The following is a 25361-nucleotide window of genomic DNA, read 5'->3' as shown; positions in this document are numbered from 1 at the left end:
GTCCCCACTCAGTGTGAATTTTTTGCCACAGAGAGACAGAATATTTGTCACCTGGCTACTTCTCCCTGAGTGTCAGGTAGGTTCCCAAAGTAAATCCAAACTTCCCCGTGGTGTGATAGTGCCTATCATCTGGGAACAGCTAGAGATCTCTTAATTTTCCTTGGTTTTTTTCTTATTTTTCAAAAATTCTAAGGGGATTTTGGGGTTTCCTGGAGACTCATTTTTTTTTAATCTACTGTCTTTCCCAACAGTTACTTACTTAACCATACAAGGTGAAGAAAATATTGTCCAAGAATATTGTTTGGCTTTTTGAAAGCAATTCAGACCCTGTTCTCTTTTTCACAACAAAAAAGTGATCTGAAAGCATGTGACACATTGGAAAGCACAGCTGTACTTCCTCTTTTTTTAACTCCTTACATCTCCAGGCTATTCAGTACCTTTTTGTAAGTATACAGCTTGAGTTTACACAGGAAGAGAAATAAGGGGATCAAATTAATATTTCTGGTAGTTATGGAAGTTCAGCATGGCAGGACTCCAGAACAAGCAAGTGCATGGCAGTGGCACCTATTCCTGCTGGCTGTGAACTCTTCTGTACAACTCACAACAGCTTAACCAAACCATCAGAAGGATTTATTGGTTTCATTTCTGATGCATTCAATATTATTTTTTTCAGGTCACAATCATTCCACTGATGTCCCACTGAAAAGTTCCAGGTTTCCACTGAGCAGGAGTTTGCCACACACCTGATGTCCCCTTCCACACCTGGCTGGGGATGGTTGGGCCACTGAGGAAAAGACCAGCATGGAAATTCTGAATCCCAGGAGCTACCACCACCTCATTTCCAACCGGGCAGTGTGCCCCAAAGCTGGTACAAGGGAGCTTCCTGTTAAAACAAGGCTTCAAGGTGAGATATGTCTTCAGGAAATAAGGCTAATATACAGAATTTCAGCGTTTTTAGAGCTTTGTTAAAGTTTTAGTTCACTTTCCATTTTCACTCAGCTGATTCTTTCTACTTTGGCTGATAGCAAGGATGTAGTGCAACTCTGGCCTTGAGACAGAAAGGTACTGACTAGAAAGTGAAAAGCTATCAGCCCCAGCAAGCCTGCAGACATTATGGTTCACTGCCTAAATTGCATTCATCCAGCTCTCATCATAAAAAATATGCTGGGTAAGTTCAGGGGCAGGTTAACCTGCTATTGATGTATAAACTTTCTAATTAGTTGTTGTTGTTGTTTTTGCTTTGCATGTAACAGTTTCTAGAAAAGGGTTTGATTTTATTCTTGAAGCAGTTATGAAGTAAGCTAGATAGCAATGAACTCTGTCAAATATTCAGTAACTGATTCCTTTTTCTTCTTTTTTTATTTTAACAGAATGGCAAGAAACAAGTTCTGCAATAAATTGTCATTTTGTGTTTTTAAATGCTGGTCAGGACAAGCCTCCTGCAGCAGTTTAAATTCCTGTAGTCCATTCAGCCTTCTGCCTGTTGGCCACAGCTGCCAACCAAGGGTTATTTACTGAGTGCCAATTGTGACAGGACATTTTGCAATGCTGAAGGACCAAAGGGCACAGCGCAACTCGCTATGAGAAAAATGCCTCATCTTAATCAGGAAGCTTGTGAAGGAAAAAAAAAAATCCTCAGCCACCAAATAACAACTGGTATTGAGGGCCTTCTGCCTGATAAAGACTGAAAAAATATTTTAAACCTCATTAGAAAAATAAAGTTTGCCTATTTCTCCTGTTTCATACACTGTGCAGGAAAGGAACACATATGCTGTCACATTCATATTTTACGGGCTCTTTTTTTCCCCCCAAACCTTCGTACCTCAGATTTGAACTTTAAACTTGTGACAGTGTTATGTTCATTAGAACAAAAATCACTTGCTATTTCCATTGCAAAGCTCCCCCCCAGAGGTTATCTTAGCTGTTTTATAAATCATATCAGGAGGAAAGCTGGCATAAAGGTTGACAGCTCACTCTAGATAATCACTTCCCCTTCTCTTAAGTGACTTTAAGCAGAAAGGAGCATGTAGCTTGCCAGTTCAGTTTTTAGTGGTCAAGCATCCACATCTAACCACCACCAACACACTGACTAAATTAGCTTGTAAGTATCTTACTGAAATGCAGGAGGATCACAGTCCTGCTCAGGAGAAGGAATCTCAAACATTCATCAGCTATCAAGGCATATTTTCTCTGTCCTTCCAGGGCAGAGCTCATTACACAGAATGACATGAACGCCAAAGCCCTTTAACACAGGGTCCTTGAAGGGAACCCAGGGTTCAGATTACTGTTGATTTATCAGCTTCCTCAAGAGCTGGGCTGATTAGACTAATGGCTTATAGGGGATATGATTTCAACATTAAAGTCCTGTACTGTGGAGGCAGACAAATGAAGCAAGTTAGATCTTGTAGTAAACAGGACTTAAAACTCAAGGCAACAACCCATTAAGTAGGATCTTAAAGGGAATAAACACACACCAAAAGAATCCCAGGTTTAGGAGAAAAGGTCAGCATATGAATTATAATTTTTCTACATAAACCAAACAAAACTAAATCCTAATCCTCTCTCAAAAGGCTGAAACAGTCTGAAAATGGTGTCACATCTTCTTCCCAGGCTGAGTCAGAAGAGAAAAAAATGAAGAAGACTCTCCCTTTAATACCTCACTTCCCCATGACCTGATTACAGGCATTTTGCAAAAAAATAGGGACCTCCCACTGTTTCTATTGGACTTTGGAGGCAGAGTGCTTGGAAGAGAAAGGGTTAACTCTAGCAGGTAAAGTGGGGGTGGGGGGGCACAGGAAGCAGATGGAAAGCCTTTCTTGGAAGCTGGTTGTGATAAAAGCAAATGTTAAGGAAGGAAAAACCTGAGAATATTAGCCTGGAACATAAGTATGATTCAACTGCTAATCACTCCATCTATCCCTGAAACTGTTGTCTCTTAGTTAAATGAGGATAATAAGACTGTCCTTTATAAAAAGGGTAATCCTGAAAGTGAGTATCAGTAACAAAGATATAGGGAGCTTATTTTCTCACTATCTCATTACACAGAATCAGAAGACAAATTCAGCTCAATGCCATTAGGAAGAATAAAATCCAACCCTGAGAAAACAATATATTTTTACTCAGCTTATAATTGGACTTTGCTATTAATTTCTCTTGGAAGCCAAGAACTTGACAAGGTACAAAAAGGAACTGGATATTTATGCAGACAATGAAAATTATCTATAGAATCATTAATTTTGAGGAACAAATGTTAGGAAAAGATATTAAATTTCATGCTTCAGATATTTGGCAACTATAAACTGAGCAGCTTAAACTGACAAGGACTAGTTAATTTGGTTGCCTCAATTAAATGGTTAACTGTAGTGTTGTGGAAACAAAGGAACTTGTGAAAGTAGAACAAAATCTGAATCTTTGGCAATCACTTGCATGAAAATACTTCCAGTTAAGACATGTTACACAAAGCACCAGTCATTGCAGTTCTTGCTGGTTCTTGGTCTTCCCCATAATCTTATTAAGTTGATTTTGTACAACACCCCCAGGAACCAGATGAACCCTGGTTTCTAGTACACCCTGGTAGCTTCAGAACTTGTCAGCCTCTCTACAATGTTGAAAGATGTATATGTAAGTATTATTCAGTTATTTACACACACAAATCTTAAAAAGGTGAAGGAATACATGAGACAGCAAAGTGGGTCAGAGTTGAGGGTGTGTTTGCAGGTGGGTGGGAGGACACAACATCTTTCATTACCAGATTCTTGCAATAGAGTACTGGTCTTCATTTTTCAGACCTGTCAGGTTCCCTCAGGTCCTCATGAAGGAGATGCTGTAAAATGCAGAGATTCCTAGTTTGGTGCAAAACCACTGAGTAATGATTACCTGGATTTTTGACATGGGAAATTGTCATGAGCCATGGCAGAGATGGGTGTGCACTGGCTGTTAAGCAGATATTGTGCCTGGCTCTCACCTGTCACTGGGTTCAATGCCCAGGAACAGAACTGGGACACAGCTACAAAGTCAGTATTGTGTTTGCTCTAAAGGAAGACAAGAGGTTAGGAAACTCTGAACCAAAACCTCTCTATTGTGTCTTCCACCTATCTTCATACTTACTAAATACAAATATTTGTGAATGAAACGTGGGAACTAGTAAAAAAGAGCCAATGATTGAGGGAAGAAGGACCATGCTCGATTTCTAGTGCAACTCCCTTTAGAAGAAAGGTAGCTAGAACTAGCTTAATTTTTCATGTAGCCATCAACTTCTTTAATGAGAATCTGCTGGAACAAAGATGCAGCTATTCCACAGTATGGCTGAGCATTTTTATTGCATTTCAAACCAAAGTGTGCTTCTAACTTTCCAGCCAGTGACGAAAGGAAGTTGTTGCATCAGTGGGAGTTCCTGGCAGTACTCAGTTTCCCAGAGAAAAGCTTGCCTTGGGTAATCTCACAGAAAAAGAAACAGTGCAATGTGAATGGGTGCCAAGGTCAGTGACAAGCTTAGGACACAAAATAAGAATCAATTGAGTTCATTGTCTCCAGGAGCCCAAGTGACATAAAGCATCTTTCAAGAAGCCAGAATATTCTTCTCCCACTGGGAAACCAGTTTTGCCCTGTTTTGCTGCTTATTTTAGCTTTGGTCAGAGATGTGAAAGGGCACAGGGTGGTGCTTGTTCCTCCCTGGCAGTTTCTAATGGCATGGTTTCACTTCACCATGTACACTCCCTGAGGAGAGACCGTTCATGGGTGCTGGGAATTGCTTGGGACAAGAAATGCCTTGGAATCATTGGGGTGTGTGTGTGTGTGTGTGTGTCCATTTCAACAAGAATTAAATATCACTGCATCAAGAAGGCCATTCCCATTTTGCCTTTGATTTGGACTCTGGAGATATTCTTATAAAAATGTAATTTCTGCAGCACGCTTTCTGAGAGCATCAGCATGTGCTGTGGGATGAAGATATTGCCTTATTTACTCCAGACTCACCTCAACCTTGCCCCAGTTTTACACAGTCTTTTTGCATTTTGCTGTTAGAAATGCTAAGCCATTAGTGTGACTATCCTGTTGTACTAACCTGAAATTATTAAATTAAATGTTTATGAATTTGGCTGCATTTCCTTGCTCCTTGAATGTGGACAGTTCAATACAATTTCTAACCTGCACATGCTCGCAGCCTGGGGGCTGTGAGTCATGTTTGCTTTAAAAGAGGCAGCACTCCCAGACTGTCACTCACCTGGGTTATTAGAAACAGAGCACTTTAAGAATTACTCTGCCACCTCCTCGCCTCTAAATATAGCTGGTGTGCGTGGGTCTTAAGCGATTTTGCTAGTCTGAGAAAAGGTCTCATTCCAAATAATCAATTAAAAATCCATCATTTTAAGAACTGTGCGGGCCTCAGGCCAAATGCATCTTGGATGTAATACCTTTGACTGTTTAATGCTGATATTAATTATTTGTATTACAGCTGCAGATCTTAACTCAGAATGAAATTTCTCTGCACTACCCGGTAGCAAGACCTGCTCCAAAGAGTGCGCTATTTAAGCAGGCATGATGGACAAAGAGAGGCAGCAGAAAATCATCATTATTCCCTGCTTCACGGATGGGGAACTGAAAGACAGATTCAATGACCTGCCAAGGGTCACATAGGAAAAGGACTAATTCATAAATCCCACTACAAGGTCTTAAACCATGAGATTTCCTCTCATTCTTTAATCAATAATAAAACGCCGCAGATGTCTAAGAATCTAATATCTGCAAAACTGCTCCAAGGTCTATAGGCATGATACAATTAATTTCCATTAAGAGCAATGTGATGTGAGTGCACTCTGTCCTGGCCAGAAAAGTAGGCCTTGCAGACTTTGCAGTTTTTAAATACTGGTTTAATAGACAATATAAAAATCAGGGATAGTCTCATTAAAATGAAAATATGGGGAAACAGTTGCCAAGCCTTGACCCAAGTTAAAATCAAAGGAACCGATTCAGGAAGTAAACCGATGTTTTAAAAATAATCAGGTCTAGAAAAAGCAAAGTCTTTAAGTGAAAATATTTATAATGGATTTTCCCTTTCTGAATGAGGATTGTGTTTCTCAGTGACATGTGTGTTGTTGTTTGACCTTCAGGGCTGTACTCAGCCACATTTTTAAACTCCTTCCTCTCCTGCTAGCACAAAGGATTACCAAGAGAAATTCTCAGAGATTCACCTGCCTGAAGGACTCGGATTTCAGGAAAAACATTGAGTATCAAAGAACTTGCAACATGATCCCAAGCATCAACAACGTTGATGAGACAACACCTGCAGGTTACAAGGAAGAAGTTAAGCACTGTGAGAAAAGTTCATCTCACTCAGTCCCCACCAGGCCAACACAGGGAGCTTCCATAAACACCTCAACTCCTTCTGTCCAAATCCCTCTTCAGTTTCCTTCATGTATTTCCAAAAATGTAACAGGAATCATCACTAGGTTGTACAATATATAATCAGACTTACCAGGTAGAACTTTTGAATCTTCCCCTCACCCTCTGTTATTGTTTGTTAAATGAGTAGAAAAAATAAAATTAAAAAATTATTACTGCTCCAATAAGCCTGAATGTTGCAGTGAGTTATAGTCGTGTCTAAATTTTTATGCAATATACACATTATTGACGTTAATGCAATTGCACAGTTAAGCATAAATATCCATTTTTAGGTGTTGTGATGTGTCTGACTTTTATTTTATGCTTTTGAAGCATGTAGCTAAACTGGAACCTGTAGCTACTGGCCCATTTAAAAAAATCAAACAACAGCACTCATATTATTTTAATACTGCATGATACACTTAGAGCATTGATGCCACCAAAAAAATAGAGAAATTAAATTTGTTTCTTTGCAACCGATCTTTAACCTCCAACATTCCCAATACGTAAATCAAACTGACAAAACATTAAGAAAACCTCTGGCTAGCACATTTTAACCACTATTCTGGAGAAATGCAGAAATTCTGGTTTAACAATTCATTCTGTAGAAAGACATTACAATACAATAGAGTACAATACAATACAACACAATACAATATAATACAATACTATTTTCCTTCCTTGCAGTGCTACACAATGAACTTTGATTCTCTAAGGAATTTGCACAGGGAACCACCCACTATTCTTTGTTAAAACTATTGCACAAAAGCACAGAAGTAAAAACTCAAGTTCACTGCTTTATCAGAGGTGCCAAATTTTCTGGCTGGCACAGACTAACTAGTTAGAAACTTTGGCCCATCAGTGTTTATTCTGATAAGTTATCTCAAGCTGTTGTAGGGTAAAGTTCTTAGAAAATTGATGCCATTGCTGTTGCTTTCTGCACTTGTGAGAGGTGCATTGTGACAGGCCCTACTCATTTGACATCTACTCTTAATCTTCTTCATCAACAGGAAAACTCAGGTTTAAAGGATGTGCTGCTACTTGTGACTGTGGTTATTTTTCAAAACTGTGAGAATAAGTGGAATCCTTGTGTGTCACTTAAGCTGGATGTAAGCCATGTCCCGAAAAATAAAATTAAAAAAAATACATTGGGTTCCACAGGACTTGGATTGGGTCTGTTGCAGAGGAAGAAACAAATCAACTACATTTATTTCTGCAAGAATAACAGTCAAAAAACTTAAAATCGAGTCAGTATAGCTCATTAAGCAACAGCTGTATTTTAGGTGTTTTTGAACATATTGTAAAAGGTCATGAAACCTTGTAGGTGGCTTGTTTATTCCATAAAATTTAGGGAAGGAAGGAAACTTGCACTCCTCCTCATGGAATTAATGGAATGTCCACAGATTTTAACAGCACCTTCTGTGGAAGGCCAATAAGACTGCATTCAGGCAAATCAGGCCACTCTAATGTGCCCTTGACCTCCCTTATGTAGCATTAATATCAATTTATCTGCCTTGTCAAGGGAAGAGCAGAGGGAATACTGAGTGGCAAGAATGAGTGATAAGAGTCCCTGAACTGGTTCCAAAAGTAGAGGAGGCACAATTTCAGAGAGGCTTTTCAGGGGCTAAAAATGAGATGGAGCACCTGAAATTTCAGAATTAAGTGACTGAAGCAACTTCATGAAAGTTTTAAAGAGAATGTGAATGGTGAACATACATAAAATGTAAGAATATGGGGCTAGAAGTTGCTCTTGGCTTGGAAGGTTATGCAGGGCAGCTAAAGGGGCTCACTTAAGCTGCTGAGCAGCTCTTTGTGTTAGCTGCTCTGCACTGGGAAGACAATGAAGTGTCTGAATGCATCATGCAGTGTAATGTTAATAGCTGGAAAAAGAATGAGAAAAGGATGGAAAAAGTCTACACTTCCAAACCAAGTTTAATCACTTAACTCTGTTAAAAGTTAATTAAGTACATTATAAAGTTAAGGGATAAATCCTGCAGTCTTGCCAGGAGGAACAGTCAGCTCCAGCACAAGGAAAAGACAGAACTTGGCTTCCATCCTTCATCTGAAGCTTCCTCTTCAAAAGGCTTCTCTCACCTCTTCTTGTAGATCATTCAGGTCACCATTGAGGTAAGAGCCCAGGTTGTGATCTGCATACTCTGGGAGGCTTTTGCCAGGGCAGTTATGATGTGGACTGGGAGGATGTGGTGTGTCAGGGATCTTGGCATTGATCTGTTCTTAGCATATGGCCAAGCACATTTCTCCAACACACTTCAACCTGATAATATGTATATGTAATATACATATATTAATAATGTAATATATGAATATGTAATACCCTAAAAATCCTTTACTCTGCTTCACAAGAAAATAATTTTTCTTGTACAAAGGCAGTTAATGCTGCCATTGGAGGCCAACATTGCCTTTTGCAAACAGGCACCTGTGTGGAAATCAGGATAGGGTGAAAAGCACCAAGAGCTCAATTCCAAATGGTCTTGGTGCAGCTACCGGGGTGGAAAGCCAATCTTCCAAAGAAAGGAGAAAAATCCTGCTCTTCTTAAAGTGGGAAGATGCTCACTTTTCTTTTAGGAACTCTTTCTCTCTTGCTGCACAGCTCCTACACTCATTCTATACATATGCATATATTGATGATTCACTAGAGCTACTGTCAAGGATACATTTTCCCTTCAGCTTTAGTACACCCAAATATATAGTAAAATGCCTTCTCCTGTAGGAAAGTGGCTCATTCCTGCTGGAAGAAGGCAAGGTTACTGCTTTGCCATCCCTCCCATTTAAGGTGGCACAGACACTGCTTTTCACAGCTCAGAAAAGCAGCATGCTTTGCTCCATGAGGAAGTAACCTGCCTCAGATCTGTAACATCTCACATTGTGATGACTTCTCTCCAACTCTGAGTTCAACACTCCTTGTCAGAGTGCTGGATTTGGGAATAGAAAAGGGGGGAATTCAAGGTCTTTGCCTGCTGCATGGTAAAAAGCAGCTCTGTTCCTCCTGCTAGCCTTCACCCCAGGCAAGGCCTGTGGACACCTTCTCTGTAGAAGGGCACAAGGAAATATTTCAGAGCATAAGAAAAACCTGGCCTAAGTGTGAAAAGACAGATCATAGCCAAGAAAAAACAACAACCCAACAAAAACTTGCACAGCTCCCAGAATTATGTTATTGAGGATGCTATTTGTCATCTGCTGTATAACAGAGCGTACATTTTGAAACAGGCTGGCAATTCCATTTCATTCACTCTTCTCTTTCCTATTCCACTTGTGTCATTGAAGGTAAGCAGCAAAGTCACCCTCTTCATGAATTTCTCAAACTGAAATGCTCTCCTGAGGATTGTTATCCTGCTGCTATATGATCTAGTCTGGAAGGCTGCATGTACCAAATTAAAGAGAACTCTATGAATCAAAGCTGAGAGACTTGGTGCTGAGATATATAATGAGCACAAGAGCACATGAGGCCCAGTCCTGCTCCCACAGAAATGAGCAGCAAGGGTCTGATTCTGATTCTGCTGATCCAGCTATAAATCAAGAGCAACTTCACATGAGTAAAAAGTGAACAAGCAGTCTTTCAGCCACTAAATTCCCAACATATCATGCACTGCATTTTGTACAAAACATTGTCCCAGCTTGACTTTGCCTGCGTGGCCATCCTGGGACAAAAATGGTGAGGATATATTCAGAGTGTGTCTTAAGAGAAAAGCAGTTATGATCCAGCAGAGGAGTGGGTAAGCAGAGCCCACTGAGCCCTCACCAACTGCCCATCTGAATTAAGAAGACACAGGGAGCCTCTCAGAGATTAAACTAAGCAAGTGTATTCTCCTCCCTTGCTCTGCTTCAGATCCTCCTGAGACCTGAGCTGAAGGCAGGTTTTGATGACCAGATACCTGTTAAGAGATTCCATAAAATTTTATGTGTTTATGAGCACTCTTTATTCAAGCAAAATTGACAGTGCAGCTGAAAACTCCTTTGTATTTTGAAACTTAACAGAGAGCAACAAGCTAAGCCACAATATGTTGCAGCAGCCAGAAGATTTTCACCAGGACTAGTTAGAATTGCAATGGCAAGGAAATTAATTAGTTGCAGCAGAGTGTAACAGAGAAACACAGGTTATAGTGGCTTGGAGGGGAAAAAATATAAATGGTATTTTTGTTAAGGCATGGTATTCATCAGAAAAGCAAAGCTGAAGCTTTGAGAAAGGAAATTGCCCATATTTACCAGTGGAATGTATGATTTTGTGATGTTCTTTGTAAACAGGATTGCACCAAAGAAGATCATCACTACTGAAGAGAATAATTGCACCCCTATCTTATCACCTTTTTAACATTTTAATGAGAAATTCTACGGCAAAGAACTGTACACTGGGTCACAACACTGCCCAAAGAGGATTTGTGCTTGAGTAGTGACTGAGTATGTATTTGTAGCCTATTATTATTGGGCATTAAAAGGACCACTAAATGAAAAATGGTCCCTGTCCCAATTAACTTTTAAATCAATTACACAACTCCTTTTCTTCTACAAGCTGAAAGATGGAGTAAGCAACACAGACTCTTGTCTTGCTGCTGTGGCTTGTTTGTTTTTATTTCCCATCTCAGGGCTTTAGGGAGTGTATTTCTGCTAAGTATTTCTGCAGCTGTTCAAAAGCAATCTTATTGCACAATACAGTATCTGAATAATTGTCTCGAGTGACTATTAAAGTCTGCTGATGCCCCATAAAACCACAAGGAGTAATCTTGCACCACAGCAGAAAATATCCAAGAGCCAACCCTGTGGAGTGTCATTTCTGTTAGGAGAGAGCTACTGCAACTGAGTGGAGATTCAGGAAGGCAGAAGGAGCACAGGGAAGGCTCTGGACCTCAAATTGTTTATTTTCTTGCCGACTAAGCAGAGCTGCTGATTGTTAAGTATTGAATTGTCTGTATTCATCCCTGGCCAGCTGAAGTCAATGGACAGACATGGACTTTAACCTGTTACACACAGAATGTTTGTCTTCCCCTTTGCCTCTCTGCCTCTCCTTAAAGACTTTTATACACTGCACTAAAGGAACCCCTTCAAAGCCTAATGTATGGTAATACTGTTTAATTGTGCTTGGTTGGGCTGTTGGGGATAAAATGAGCTGGTTCCAAGTAATTTTGCTGACTCTAAACTTGGCTCTGTACAGGGAGCTGAAGGAGGGGAGATTACTAATAAAAATAGCTGTGCTACCTGGGGAAGCTCTGCATACTGCAAAGGTACTGTTAGAGTACCTAACAGTACCTAGAGTGCACTATAAAGGCAGAGAATTGATTTTTTAAAACAGTGACATTTGCCTCACGCAGCCTGCCTCTTAACCCTTATGCAGGAACAACTCACACACAAATAACTTTCTGGACATTCTTTTCCAGCTTAGCAAAATCTACTCACTTTGCATTTATTACACAGCTCCTTTCAGTCTGGGAGTTGGGCACAGATGAATGGTTGAAGGCAGAAATCTCCTGTCTCCCTTTCCTGCAGGATGAAAGGATGAAAGGATGACCCCAAATTTAGGGGGCCCATTTCTTCACCCCACATCCTCTGATGCAGAACTTCCACTGAATCCCACACACAATCCACCAGATAATGATACCAGCCTGTTGGAAGGACAAGTGATTACTACTGATCAATATTTTGCTTACATGGAACATTTAATTCTTTCAGATGGTTACTCCTCAAAAATAACCATCTGGGTAATAGTATCCATCTCTTTCCCTGCCTTCAGCTCTCACAATCATCACCAGAATGCCAGGCAGAAGCTGCTCTATTAGCTAAGCATGGTTCACATCCCATCAGTGATACATTTATATATATATATATTTATATATATATATATTTATATATATATATACAGAGAGAGAGTGTTAAGAAATTTTAGATGACTAATAATGTGCAACAGGATCACTTAGCCTATTGACATTCAGCTGTGATATGAATCCAGTCAAGATTAACAAAAACCAAAGGTTCACACCATCCTAGAATAACATAGAAACCTCATGAGAAAACAAGCTTGCCTCAATCCACAGGGCCAGGCTCTTTCACTACATAAATAGGTACATTTACACAAGTAGTACAATGTAGGATCAGGGAGAGCTTCAGAAATCAGCTTTATAACTTTACCAATTTATCTATAGACATACAAGGTCAGTCTGTTGTTTACTTACAGAAATATCTTGCCTGCAGAGATAAGCTAGCAACTTCTTGCTAGATACTTTTTATCATCTCTGTCTTCTCAGTAGCTCACTCAAGCCTTCTGTGTGCAGTTGAAGTGTCACTGTGGCAAGAAATCTTCCAGTCTGGTCTCCAGTTTTATAATTTCCTTGTGTCTCTGGAGCAGAGGAGTAGTACAATAACAAGTAAAACCCACTGGACTCTTATATAAATGCTCAGAACCTCAATGTCTTAAAAACCATTTTGCTCTCTATACTCTGTCATTTCAATCTGTGAAGTGAAATTTGAAAAGCATTCTGCTTTTATAGTGAATCCTTTCTCCTTCTGCTACTTCAGTGTTATTTTAAAGGATCAGATTTTGTTCTGTTAGCTGTATGTAATAATGTTTAACAAAATCTCATTGCATTAGTTTAAAAGAAAGTTACTATGGTGGCTGAAAAATCTGTTTTATGGGCATATATCATCTTTCTCATGTCTTTTAATGGCAATAATATCTTGCTTTCCTGACCAAAACAATGGTACAGCTGAAATAGCATCCCAAAACACCTCACTTCACCACAAATGCACTACTGCCAGCTGCAAAGGTGGTTGTGTGCAGACTTATTTTCAGAAGCGAGATGGCTGTTGCAGTATTCTTATGCAGTGAAAAAGGAATCAAGGAGGAAAAATAAAAATAAAAAAGGTCCAATAGACATACTAAAAAGGTTTTCCTACATGCCTGCCAATCCCTTTCTGAGTTATTCTTCAAGTGAGACATCAAGCAGATAGGGCACAGAGTAGAGATCATTTTCCTGTGTTGTACTATTTCTTATGGTTGCTCTGCACCTGACTTTTGAGTATAAACAACTTTAGATGATAACTTGATAATGACCAGTAAATGAGCTTTGTGGGGTCTGTGCACAATGTAGAAATGATGTATAGCTGGGCATATAACCAGCAGATGTAACCAATCCTGTGCTTTGTGGAGTTTGTATCTTTTTTCTCTCACTGCCTGTTGGTCACCACCCACAGTGACTGGTCACCTCAAAAATTGTTTCTGTCTCACAAGTGAGCATCTAGAATTCTGAAAGAAATGGCAAATCCCAGTACTATGAACTGTTGTCTTCTAAACAGTGGCATGGATAAACGATTGGATGGACACTGCTCTTTGAGTGTTAGAAGCTCTACCAAAAGATAACTTATGCCAGAGAAGCCTTCACTGAGCTGCATCCAGCAGGAAGCATTCCCAAAGGAACAATGATCCTTGCTGTTTTTGAAACAGCTCCCTAGAGGAACCAGACGGCAGCTTGAGATCTTATGAGGAAGAGGAAGTGTGTGAATCACAGCGAAATTACATAGGTGTCAACATTTGATATAGTGAAAGTGCTTCCTAACCAGAAGGTGCAGATTTTAATCGAGTAGCACAAAAAATTACTCTGGTCCGTCATACTAAACATTTTTGTAACACTTTTCTTGTGGTATTTAAACAGCATTTCAGATTTTAAGTTAAAATATGGATTGGATCTTAATGTTCACGATCTGTTTTACTCTGCAAAGCACTGGTTTATTTCATGAAGCAGGCATAATTTGCCAGTTCTGCTTGAAGAAAAAACTGATTTATATTATCAAGGAGGTGGTGAAAAAAAGCTTAAGGTGTGCTGAAAATGTTCTCTTGCTACCTTCTTTACCATTCTAATTATGGTAAATAAATGGAGCCAGAGAAGGAGACAGGACAGAACAAGTCTGATCAATACTTGCCTCTCTTTTGTCCTCCCTGCAGTTAAAAGAGAATGACTGCACTTATCTGGCCTTCTTGGGGAGTATCCATTCCTTGCTGGAGGTTAAATGAAAAACTCTTTTATTCCTACTTTTATGCTGACCCTAAAACTTGTGTCCTGATTCTACTGTCTTTGGCTACACAGATAGTTCTTCAAGTTGATAGAAAAATTGTCATGAAAATGGGTTATTCACACGAATGAGGTTTGCAAGATCAAGCCCTTCATGATCAGTATAACCCTGGGCTCTGGGCTGATATGGCATCCCTGATTTACAAGAGTAATCCCATTAGCATCCAAGGGACAATTCACATGAGTAAGAAGTGTGGGAATGGGCCCCTCAGGAGCAACTATCACCACAGTTATGGATCCAGCTTCACTCAGATCAGTTTCCAAATGTTCTACACACACTTTATGCTGTAGAGAAGAAAATAGACCTTGAGCACAAGTTCACTTCTGCTTTACAGACTATGGCTCCACTTTGGTTCTCTTCTTATTCTCTGCCCTCTAAGAGTCTTCCCTCCAAGAACCTGAACTTTTTAAGTGGTTTAGGGTCTGCAAGAAATCTTGACTTCTCTCATTTCTTCCTTTTTTCCACCTTTATTTCAGCCTTGCTTTTGATTTTCTTTTTTTTTTTTTTTATAACTTCTTTCTCACTTTCTTTATTTCTTTCTGATTTTCCTTTTTAAAATATTTTCCTTTTATTTTTTAGCCCTTCTTTTATCTTTTCTTTTTTTCTCCTTTTTATCTTCTGTTCCCTCCTCTTTCTTTTTTTTTTTAAACATGAAATTCTTTCTCTTTTCTCCTTATTTCTTAATTTTCCTCCCTTCCTGTCCTTCTCCCTTCCCCCTAATCTTCTTTCTCAGAATTAAGGGTATTAAAAGAGGGCAGGAAAAAATTAACAAGCCTCAAAATTTGCCTCAAAATGCAAAGGCTGAGAGTAGTATAGCAGCTTTCTCAGTTTCACAAGTGCTCTTTTAAAGTCACATAAATCAATCTGAATTTCCAGAATATGAAAAGGTGGAAGGTAAAGTCCAAAGGAAAGCAGGGAAATAGCAGAATTTCTACATGCATTTATGCTTTGTTTCATATCCTACCTATAGTGAATGAAAATCACCTTTTCCCTGCTTTTCTGTTGTTTCCAGGTGCAGTTCTGAGAACTTGTGTATATCAATTACCAGCCTTTCTTCTCAAATATAATAATGTGTTTAGTTTTACCGTTAACTTAATAGGTTTATCTGCTTTTTAAACTGACTGTGGATAAGGATTAGAATGCCAAACATACAAAAAGGTGGTAACAGAAGATAATTACAGTTTTATTTCAGTCACACCATGTGATTATGATATGTGTTAGGCGTGGTAAAAAAACTATGAAGATACAATTCCTGCCTTGAACTAAGGCATGAGCTACAGAAATTCTTCTGTGTTTTTTGAAATAAATCCATTCCCTGGGATGGACACACACTCCTGTGAGTTTTTTGTTGACTTCAGCAGAAACGTTATTTGTCATGTTCTTATTGAGAATGAAGGTTGTTGAACCCAACTCCTACCAACATTTCAAAACAGTTCTGATGCTACAGTTCTGATGCTGAAATGAGTTTTGCTGTGTTTCATGGTGTTAAGAAGAGTTACACAGATATTTGACATGACAGAACATGGCATGAAGCACAGAAATAACATCACTGAATGTTGAATATATGTACATAAGAGTAGAGATTTTTCCATAAGAATACAGCTTTAAAAACTGTATCCCTTTCTGATTGTGTACAAGTCTTTAGGATTAGCTTAGAAACCTTTGCTGGGCATCTGAGTACATTTATCTCTATCTTCTTCAGTCCTTCTTATCATGAGCTGCTTAGTCACAAGCATTGTTCCTGTCGATGAGGAGTGCTGTGGGAATAGTATAATTCTCTCTGAAGAACTACCGGGAAGCTCAGAGACCAGGTTCCCTCTGTTCATCACTTTGTAGCACACTGGTAGAAGTCTGTGGTCAGCTGCAGAGTTCCTTAATTTTCTGTTCCACTTTGTAAAGCGACACGATGTGTACCTATTGGAACAGCGCTGATGGCTTGCATTAGCAAGCACGTTTAATTTTCTTGCCCTGTGGTAAAAGTTAAGGCCCACCAGAACAAGGGAGGGGACGAAATATTGAGACTTTTAGGTAAGCTTTGAGCCCCCTTGGGAATTTGCACAATCACCGGACTCGGCTGTCACTACGAGCACCTGTGTGGCCCACAGCCTTTGGTTTCCCCCTGTCCAAGGGTGTTCAGACAGCAGGGCTTTTCCTCTTTCTTTTCCACGCGTTTCCCTTCTCTTTCTCGCAGCTTTGCCGGGCTCTGGGCCTGACCCGCCGCCCCGAGCCCGCGGGGCTCCGTGAGGGCGGCCCGGGCGGGGCCCGCCTCCGCGGCCGGCGGGGCGAGGCGGGGCCGGGCCGAGGAGCAGCGCCGGCCTGGGAGCGGCGGGGCTGGGATCGCAGCGGGCACGGCCGAGGTGCGGGCACGGCCGAGGTGCGGGCACGGCCGAGGTGCGGGCACGGCCGGGGTGCGGGCACGGCCGGGGTGCGGGCACGGCCGGGGTGCGGGCACGGCCGGGGTTTCGGGCGGTGCAGGGGGAGCGGGGCGCTGTGCTGTGCTGTGTGAGGGGACCCGGCCTGGCGGCACCTCCCGCGGGAATCAGCAGCTGGGTTGGGAGCGGGGCCAGACGGCGCTGGGAGAAGTCGCGTTTGAAACACGCACAGAACAGTGGCGTGGCGGGGGTGGCGAGAGCGTCTGAGCTCCGAGCCCCCACAGCGGGGCTGCGGAGACATACCATTACTCCTACCATTACAATTATTTAATTACCCACGTATATCGGGCTGTTTGTAGCCGTAATGTAGCATAGCATTCAAAACCCCGCGCTGTTCGCGTATTAAGGGCTTGTTTTTGAGGTTTCTGCGGGTGCTGAAATCCCGTGTTTTTCCCTTCCATTTTGTGCTGAGGCAGGTCCTGGGCATTCTGGGAGCTCGGAGAGGGCACGGGGCAGCGAGGGAAAATGGATAATGTGGAGGAAAGCCAAAGATTCTGCTGAGCAGTGTCCCATGCCAATGCCTTGGCATCATTCTTGCATGTATTTGCAGCGTAGTTTAGGGAAAAGTGCTCTGACGCCGTGGATTTCTTTTATTTTTGTTGCGTGAGACGCTGTGTGCTTTTTTGGTGTGATACAAAGTTAAAAAGTAGCAGGACAGTTCTACCATTCTAACAAGGTTGTTAAAATAAATAGAAACAGTTACTGACCATTTCTGAGAAAAGTCTTCTCCGAGTCGCGGTTTGTCTTGGGAACTGCAGTGAGAGAGGAGGGAGAGTTACATTGAGTTCATTTGCCATGGACCACAGACCCTGCGCTAGGCCCAGTGATCCAAGCGCTGTTTGAGAAAGGATAAAAGAAGGAGCAGAATCCCATCACTACAACAGACAGGTCCAGGCAAGGCTAGATTTTAATTTTTTTTTTGGAGCTGCTTACCTCCATCCTGCCCACATCCTCACCGAGGACGTGCCTTCAGAGCAAGTCTTCCATAGTCCTCTTTGCCCATCAAGTTCCTCTTGTTTGACAATAGCTGACTGTGCTGAAAGCAAGATGAGAGCTTGTTAAAACTGTAATCAAGTGAATATTAACATTTTTATTACTAGTGTTAAAATTATATCACGGGAATTAAGTAAGCTGTAACAAAAAAAATTAATTTATTTCGGTCTCTAGTGAAGCTAAGACATCCTATTTGTATGGATTGCTAGTCTCTAAGTGCGTGGTTGAAGCGCTTGGTGAGGCAAAAGGCTGGGTCTGTGCAGGGCAAAAATTGAATGTGCACTATTTTTATATATTTTTTTTTCACCTGCATTCACTCCTCAGCTCCTCTTAACTTTCTGATGTTGATAAAAGGTACCACCTCCATAGGACTGTGAGTTTGGTACGATCACACTGGAAAGAGACTTCATTAATTTCAACCTCCCATGATAAAAGCAGAACCAGTCCTCTCCTTTTTGTCATTACAACTTAATCTTTGCCCGTGAGTCATGCTAAAAGCAATTTTTAAGAACAAGGTCTCAAAGGGGAAAAATGCATGTTCAACTCGGTTTGATCACAAGTTACTGCTGGGTAGGAAGATACTGGTTAGTTTGAAAGTTGAAGTGTCATTATAATTGTGCCATTTTGCACACAAAAAAGGGTAGGCAATACTAATTTTCCTCTTTACATTCTGTGGTGCTCATAGTGTTGTCACACACTCCTTCTATCCTGGTAACTGCTTAGTGAAATTTGCTAATTCAAATGAATTGGTCGAAAATTGGTCTAACTCCCTGTGTTATTTCAAAAAGAGTACTAATTTCTGTGACTAAGTGTTGTTTCTTCAATTACATTAAATATTTTGGTAGTTTGTTCTTTGACAATTTAATAAGCACTTATAATGGAAGCAAAATATTCCAATTTATCAACTTAAGGTATTATATTATGCTATTGAGGAAAAAAAAAAAAAGGGAGGGAGGGGAATTGTTTGAGAAGAAACTTTCCACGGTGGCAAAATCATGCTGTCATTGCAGTGATGCTAAAAAACAAGGCTATTAACACAAAGTTGTTGTCAGAACTTTGGATTGCAGTGATGTTATCTTTAACTAACTTTAATGTTTTTTAGAGGTTGTCAGTGAGAAGGGGAGAAATGGCCAAATCCACCCAGTTAATTGACAATGAAGTCTTCCGGGCTTATGCTACTTACACAGCCATTGTTCTTCTAAAAATGATGCTAATGAGTCTGATAACAGCATACTACAGGATCACAAGGAAGGTAATCACTTGGAAATACTGGCTGGGAGAACAGACTGACATTTGTATTGAAAAACAGAGATATATCAAAGCTATGTCTTTTCAGCTTCCAAGTACTGCTGCTGTTCATTTTCTTCTTCCTCCCTGTTCTGTAGAGATTCTAAGTTTGGTGATCTGCTGGTCTCAATTGGACAATATTTTTTACCTAATTATGAGACTAAATTATGCTTGCATTTGACTTTAGTCTTCTAAAACATTTCTAATATTTTTAAATAAGAGTTTGTCATAACTGTAATTTCCATTGTCTTCTGCAGAAAGCTCATGTCCAGGGTGCCCAATTTATAAAGCAACAAAAGTGTGATATGGAGCCATATTACATGAATAACCAACTGGTAGGGTCAGAAGAGAGGAAAAATTTTTATTCATCTATAGCCTTTTCATCCAATAATTGAAAAGCTTTTTGCATTCCCTGATTATTATAGCAGGTAGGTCACTATCTGAAAAGAAATTACTGTTTTTCTAGAGTGAGAGGCAGGCTGAAAACTGGATTTTCAGTTTTGAAAATATCTGAAAACATTTGAAAATATTTGAAAACCTGTGGTTTGATGTCTGGGCTAGATAAAAATGAGAAAGATCCACTGAGGTTTACTAAACATAGAAGCTGCATCTACTTTAGAGGAAAATGCTCATGGGAAATGTGTTGTGTTTGCCTTCTTCTTGGTCTTCTCTAGGCATCTTCTCATGGCCTCTGTAGGAAACTCTTGGTCCTGGGCTGAAAGAGCCCTGGGTGGGCCTCATTTGGCTGTTTTTGTGAGATCTGCTTCTGCAAGATGGTGTATGCTTCGAGGATTTTGGTGCAGTCCTTTTGCTGAAATTCTGCTTTTTGTCCCTGCTGGTTCCAGGAGAACCCAGCTGAACTGCTATGTGAATTGAAGTGGATGCAGATGACAATAGGGCCTTCAGTAATTCATTTGTTAGTAATATTAAAAACAGAAAAAATAGTAATTTTAATTTTCTATTTAATATAAAAAAATTATAAAGGAAAAAATTGAAAGGAAAAAACCAGGAAAGGAGTGAAGCAAGAGAATGTAAAGTGTTGCTGTTGATACTGTTAACCCACCTCTAGAATTCTGAAGGCTGATAGCTCACAAATAGCGATCAAGGCTGGCCTGGAAAGAAATCATGTAGCTTTCCTAAAATCAAAATATTTTCTTGACATCTGCATAGCCTGAACAGTCCACAGAATGCATGTTACTACATGTGTCAGCAGGGAGAAATCAACTGCAGTCTGCACTGCCGGCATTAAATGTTGTTTTCAAGTAGTGTCTTGCAGTACTTTGAGGTAATAATGGGTTATATAAGTGTAAGAATTTGTACCTGAGAGGAAAGGGTTAGGAATGACATCCTTGGTCATAAATGAGAATGGGAATAAGGCTGTTGGATGCTATCGCTGTGTAGACTTCTGTAGAAGGAAGGGATCCAAAAACACTCACAGATAACTTGTGAGGAATGGTGAAAAAGAGACTTGAGACCTCCTACCTTGTAGGTGCCTATGCTCTGTCAGCCCACTGGCTTTTCTGCAGGCTTGTCCATATCACAAGAAGGCTTTATCTAAATGCATAAATTACATTGCATTAATTTGTCAGCACACAAGCTGTGTGCAGGCTGGGCTCAAGAAAGCAGTAGTGCAGTGAACGTTGCATTATTCCCTGTGTAAGTTGAGGCACTGGTAAAAGGAGTGACCAAACTGCCTCGACTGGATAAAACATTTTGGCTGCTAATGTCACTTGTGTGCTTGTGTTTGAAACAGGCATTTGTCAACCCAGAAGATACAGAATCATTTGGAAAAGGGGAGAGTGCTAAGAAATTCCTGAGGACTGATCCAGATGTTGAACGTGTACGCAGGTAATACACAGGAACCTTTAAAAGTAATTTTAAATAACAGAATAATATTAAATCAAGGAGTTAATTTCACCCTGTTCTCTGTCAAGCTTGTGTGTGTTTTATGGTGCTTTATGTAGCAATCTAATACATTAATTAATTTAAATGAACAAACCATTCCACATTCAAATAGTCAGTTTGGATTCTAAAAGCAATAAGCCATTGTCTGCTTATAATAGCTAACTCTTGGGTTGTGTCCTGTCTGCATGGGCAGAGTGGTGAGAACACTGTAAAGTACAACCATAAGTTCATGGCAACATTTTCTGTTTCCAAAATCATAAATTTCGGGATGCTGTTTGATACACCTGTGCTAACAAGGAAAGCTTTAATGGAATGCTTTCCATAAGATTATTACTTGATGAAGCTAAGTTTATTTTTATACCAAAAATTTGAATGTCAGTGAACTCTTCTCATTTAAACCTCCATTAGGGAAGATCTTGAAAATTATATACCAGTGCTGATTTAAGAACACTGCATCCTTGCAAATAATGGCTGTTGTTTCACAAAGTATATTTCTGTATGCCTCTTATGGATTAAAGTCTCAGAAAGAAGAGTCTGATCTAAGTGGGCTGTAAAGATGTTCTGCTCCTTCCTTTTCTGAGTAGTTCAAGGAGCTGTTGCTTAATTTCATGGGTGTTACATAAAAGTGGAAACTTTCATGGTGAAGGGTAATTCCTTTCTCTTAAATTGTAAGAGACCAGCTGAATTGAGATTAACTTTATGACTCATTTAACTCAAATTGTTGTGGTAAAGAAATGACAACCACCTCAGCCATTTTCACAGAACACATTTTTAAAGCACTGCATTATCAAATCCTGTTTTGCTGGTTTGTGGAGTTTTTCAGAGATCCCCAGACTTAGTAAGTCATCTTGGTTCTAGTTACTATGTTAGTGTTGCAGCATCCATATTTTCCACCCAGCTGTGGTTCTTAGTGGAAATTTTCTATATTTTCTTCTGCAAGCTTCATGGTAACAGATAATGCCACATAAATTTAGCATGGCTTCTCTTTTGTATAAGTGATTGGAATGTGTTCAGTTTATGGGGAAAAGTGATTTTTTTTCAAGAAAAAAGATTACTTTCTTCAGGGTACTTTTAGGGGGGATGAGAATAAAAAATCTGGAGGGATATATTTCCTTGTAATGATAAATATATTCTAAAAGCAGCTGCAAGACAGTGTCATGACCTGATTCCAGCTGGCTCTGAAATTTGACATCATTAGTAAGGCTTAGACATTGTTTCAATCAGTAAATAGTGCTGGAAGTATGATTTATCTAAAGAGGTTAAGGGAACTGAGAAGGTTTAGGAAGGGGTGTGAAAGAACACTTCAAGAAATAGAGTTCAGTCTCAACACATTTTTAGTAAATTATATTATGGTTTCAAAAATTCAAACACTTTTTCAGCTATTTTAGTGCTTAAAGTGAAGAAAATGAACGAAAAGCGTAACTGTCACACCTGTTCGATGTTCAAAAATAACCTTCTTGAAGATGATGGAACTTCATGAACATTTGATGGAGTGGTTCCTATGTAGGATATTTCATATTTCCTTTATGGACACCACAAACTGGATTTATGGGATTAGAATAGACCATCTGGGCCATGAACTGTAATAGTTTCAGTCACAGTCCTCCAGTTAATTGACATTAATGGAGAGACACTCCAAGAAAACAGCTACCTCTTTTCTAACCTTTGCATTCTTGCAAAGTCACCCCTTGCACTCAGACACCTCATGTAAGTCCTTAGTATTACCAAGATCCTGGAGAAAAACTAATACTTTTCATACAGAGGATCAGAAGCTTAAAAATGTTGGGTGCAGCAGGAGAGACTGGGGTGATGTCAGGTGAACATGCCAAAATCATTTCAGTAGCTGAATCAAGTCCCCTCTGCAGAGGAAGCCAAGACTTGTTGAATAGTAGCATGCTCTGAAGATGCTGAAAAATAATGAGGCTTGAAGTGGTTTATTCAACAAAACATAACACTTTAAAATAACTTTGCTTCTTTCTCCAGAGGCCACCTGAATGACCTGGAAAATATTGTCCCATTTGTTGGCATCGGACTGTTGTATGCGCTGAGCGGCCCTGAGCTGTCCACAGCCCTGCTGCACTTCAGGATGTTCGCAGGGGCTAGGATCCTCCACACTTTTGCCTACTTGATCCCTCTTCCCCAGCCTGGCAGAGGTTTGTCTTGGGCAGTTGGCTACTCAGTCACCTTCTCCATGGCCTACAAAGTCCTGAAGACAGCGTGGCTCCTGTAGCAGAGCCGTGGCTTCCGTGTCTCCTTCGACATTCCACACAAAGTTTCCAGCGCTGTACGATGATGTCTTTTGCGAGCCAATGAGTCTTCCCTGGTAACTGGAATTCTTTTTTTTAACAAAAGCTTTTTGTTCCTGTTTAGAAGTGTTTCTTTTCTGGAGGAAAAAGAGTCCTTCTCCCTGTATTCCCTGTTCATGGGTTGCACTGCCAAATACTAGATTGGATGTTCCCTTTGCGATTTGTCAAGTGCTTACAATTCTAAACATGCGATGATGCTGTATTGATAGAGTGTTTGATAATTTTCTACAGATGCACTATTTTTGGCTGTAGCTCTGAAGTCTAAATCAATAAAGACAAGATTAAAAAAAAAAGCCTGTTTGTATTTTTGTTTTCATTTTGACTCTTCTCACTGCAGCCAGCAAATAGCATGTCACTATGTATCAGGAAGAGATTCCAATCATACAGTTCTTTGAAGAAAGCTTACCTTAATAATAAGATATAACCAGTAACGCTGGTCTTGTAAAAAAAATCTTTGATGAAAATGTTTGTATAATCCACTTTGGGATTAAAAAACCTAAACCGTTGCAGCTCCATTTCTTTCAGTTGAATAGATTAAAAAGCAAGAAAGTATTTGTGCTAAATTCTGTTTGGAGACACTGGTAAAAATTTGAAGTAATTATTTTTATTGAGGTTCCTGCAAATGTAGGCTTTGTGACTGGATAAACCCTTTGTAGAGGATTTTTTTTTTCCCATTTTTGAATAAATTCAGCATAAAATGAGTGACACTTGCAAATGTAGCTATCAAGTAATTCAGATGTACATATATAATTAGCTTGTGTGTCATACTGTCATAAATATGTTTCTGATAGGAAATTTTGCTCTTCGCTTACATCTTTCTATGATGTGTTAATTTGAAATATATTCTTTAAAGGCTTTTCCTCGGCTTTTTTTTGTTTGTTTGGTTATTTTGGGGTTCTTTAGTAGCTCTGGCTTAAATAATAGCATGAGATTTCAAGTGACCCAATAAGGTCTTTATATGCATTATTAAAGTATTTATATGTAGTTTTTTTAGCGTGCTGGTCATTGAATAGTTTTAAGTGGCAGAAGTCAGAGCACAACACATTTGGTTTCCTTCCCTATCCCAAAAGCTGTACCCTTAAGGGATGGCACAGAGAGCACATGGAGAGTTCTCATTGCTGCTTCCACATGTCAAAGATTTTGTTTTGCTTTTTGCATGGCAGCAGTACTTGTAATACACACTGAAATAACACTGGAGGGCTTTCCTACCTACCCACAGCTGTGAGGTGGAAGTTGGTGCAGTTCTATGTTAGGCTGCAACTCAGAAGGGTGGCAGGAGGAATGGGGAAGAATTCAGAGGCAGGTTTAATCCAAAGAAAGAGGATTTTTATTGCAATTTAAGTGTAGTGTTTAAATCGTGTCTACTAAAGAAGAGAGGATGGAACTTGAAATCAAGAAGTTAACATTGATTTATGAAAAGTTAAATCTAACTAATGAGTAAAATAAAGAGCTGGGTCCTCTAGAAGGAGGATGAGAGGAGATGATGATTAGAAGTTGGATTTTGGGGAGCTTCAACTCCTCACATGGCAGAGTAAGCACACATCAGCACGTCTGGGTTAGCAGAGGCTCCAATAGGGAGCATGGGGTTTTGTGTTTCTTCTCTCACCTTTCTCCATCACTTCCAACCTGTGCTGTTTTCCTCCTGTTCCTTCTTCCTCTGCTAGGTTTTATGGGATCTTGAGAGAAGCTACTCAAGCTTATCACCAATAGATGGTATCATTGTAACAAAGGCCACCAGCTCTTTGGTTTGAGAAGGACCAGTGGTGGAGGGTGGAGGAAGCAAGGCTGCAGCCTGGAACTGTGTCCCAAACCAGTCATTGTCACAGTCAGCCTGCCTGCTCTCGTGTCTGTGTCTACTCTGGCTTTCTTATATCGTGATAACAGCATCTCAAATTATTTCCTCACTTAGTAGCTTGCCTCTTCCTCCCAGCTGTGTGTCTTTCCATCCATTTAAAACAAAGGGAATGTAGCCACCGTGCAGAGG

At 40.0% G+C, this 25361-nt stretch overlaps 1 protein-coding gene and 1 long non-coding RNA gene across 7 annotated transcripts; one reads left to right on the top strand and one right to left on the bottom strand.

Moving 5' to 3' along the window:
• Nucleotides 1–612: 612 nt before the first annotated feature.
• Nucleotides 613–16730, bottom strand: LOC111928264 (uncharacterized). Its single transcript, XR_015285935.1, has 4 exons — nt 15419–16730; nt 12561–12724; nt 11788–11993; nt 613–883 (listed from the first exon to the last, which is right to left on the bottom strand). It is a non-coding gene; the product is annotated as an uncharacterized LOC111928264 (long non-coding RNA).
• On the top strand, nt 16731–23670 carry MGST1 (microsomal glutathione S-transferase 1). Of its 6 annotated transcripts, none has more exons than XM_086885940.1 (4): nt 16731–16811; nt 18982–19131; nt 20920–21014; nt 23055–23670. In XM_086885940.1, the coding sequence occupies exons 2-4, from the start codon at nt 19006–19008 to the stop codon at nt 23299–23301; spliced, it is 468 nt and encodes a 155-aa protein (XP_086742066.1). In that variant the 5' UTR covers nt 16731–16811; nt 18982–19005; the 3' UTR covers nt 23302–23670. The 6 variants fall into 6 exon arrangements, with proteins under 6 accessions (XP_086742066.1, XP_086742070.1, XP_086742065.1 ...); XM_086885944.1 differs by having other exon boundaries at nt 16740–16828; XM_086885939.1 differs by having other exon boundaries at nt 16756–16845.
• Nucleotides 23671–25361: the final 1691 nt, after the last annotated feature.

The sequence above is a fragment of the Cyanistes caeruleus genome, chromosome 4 (assembly GCF_971803275.1).
Source record: "Cyanistes caeruleus chromosome 4, bCyaCae1.hap1.1, whole genome shotgun sequence".
NCBI classification, from domain to species: Eukaryota; Metazoa; Chordata; class Aves; order Passeriformes; family Paridae; genus Cyanistes; species Cyanistes caeruleus.
Note: the sequence above shows the minus strand (reverse complement) of the source record. Positions and strands in the feature narration are given on the sequence as shown.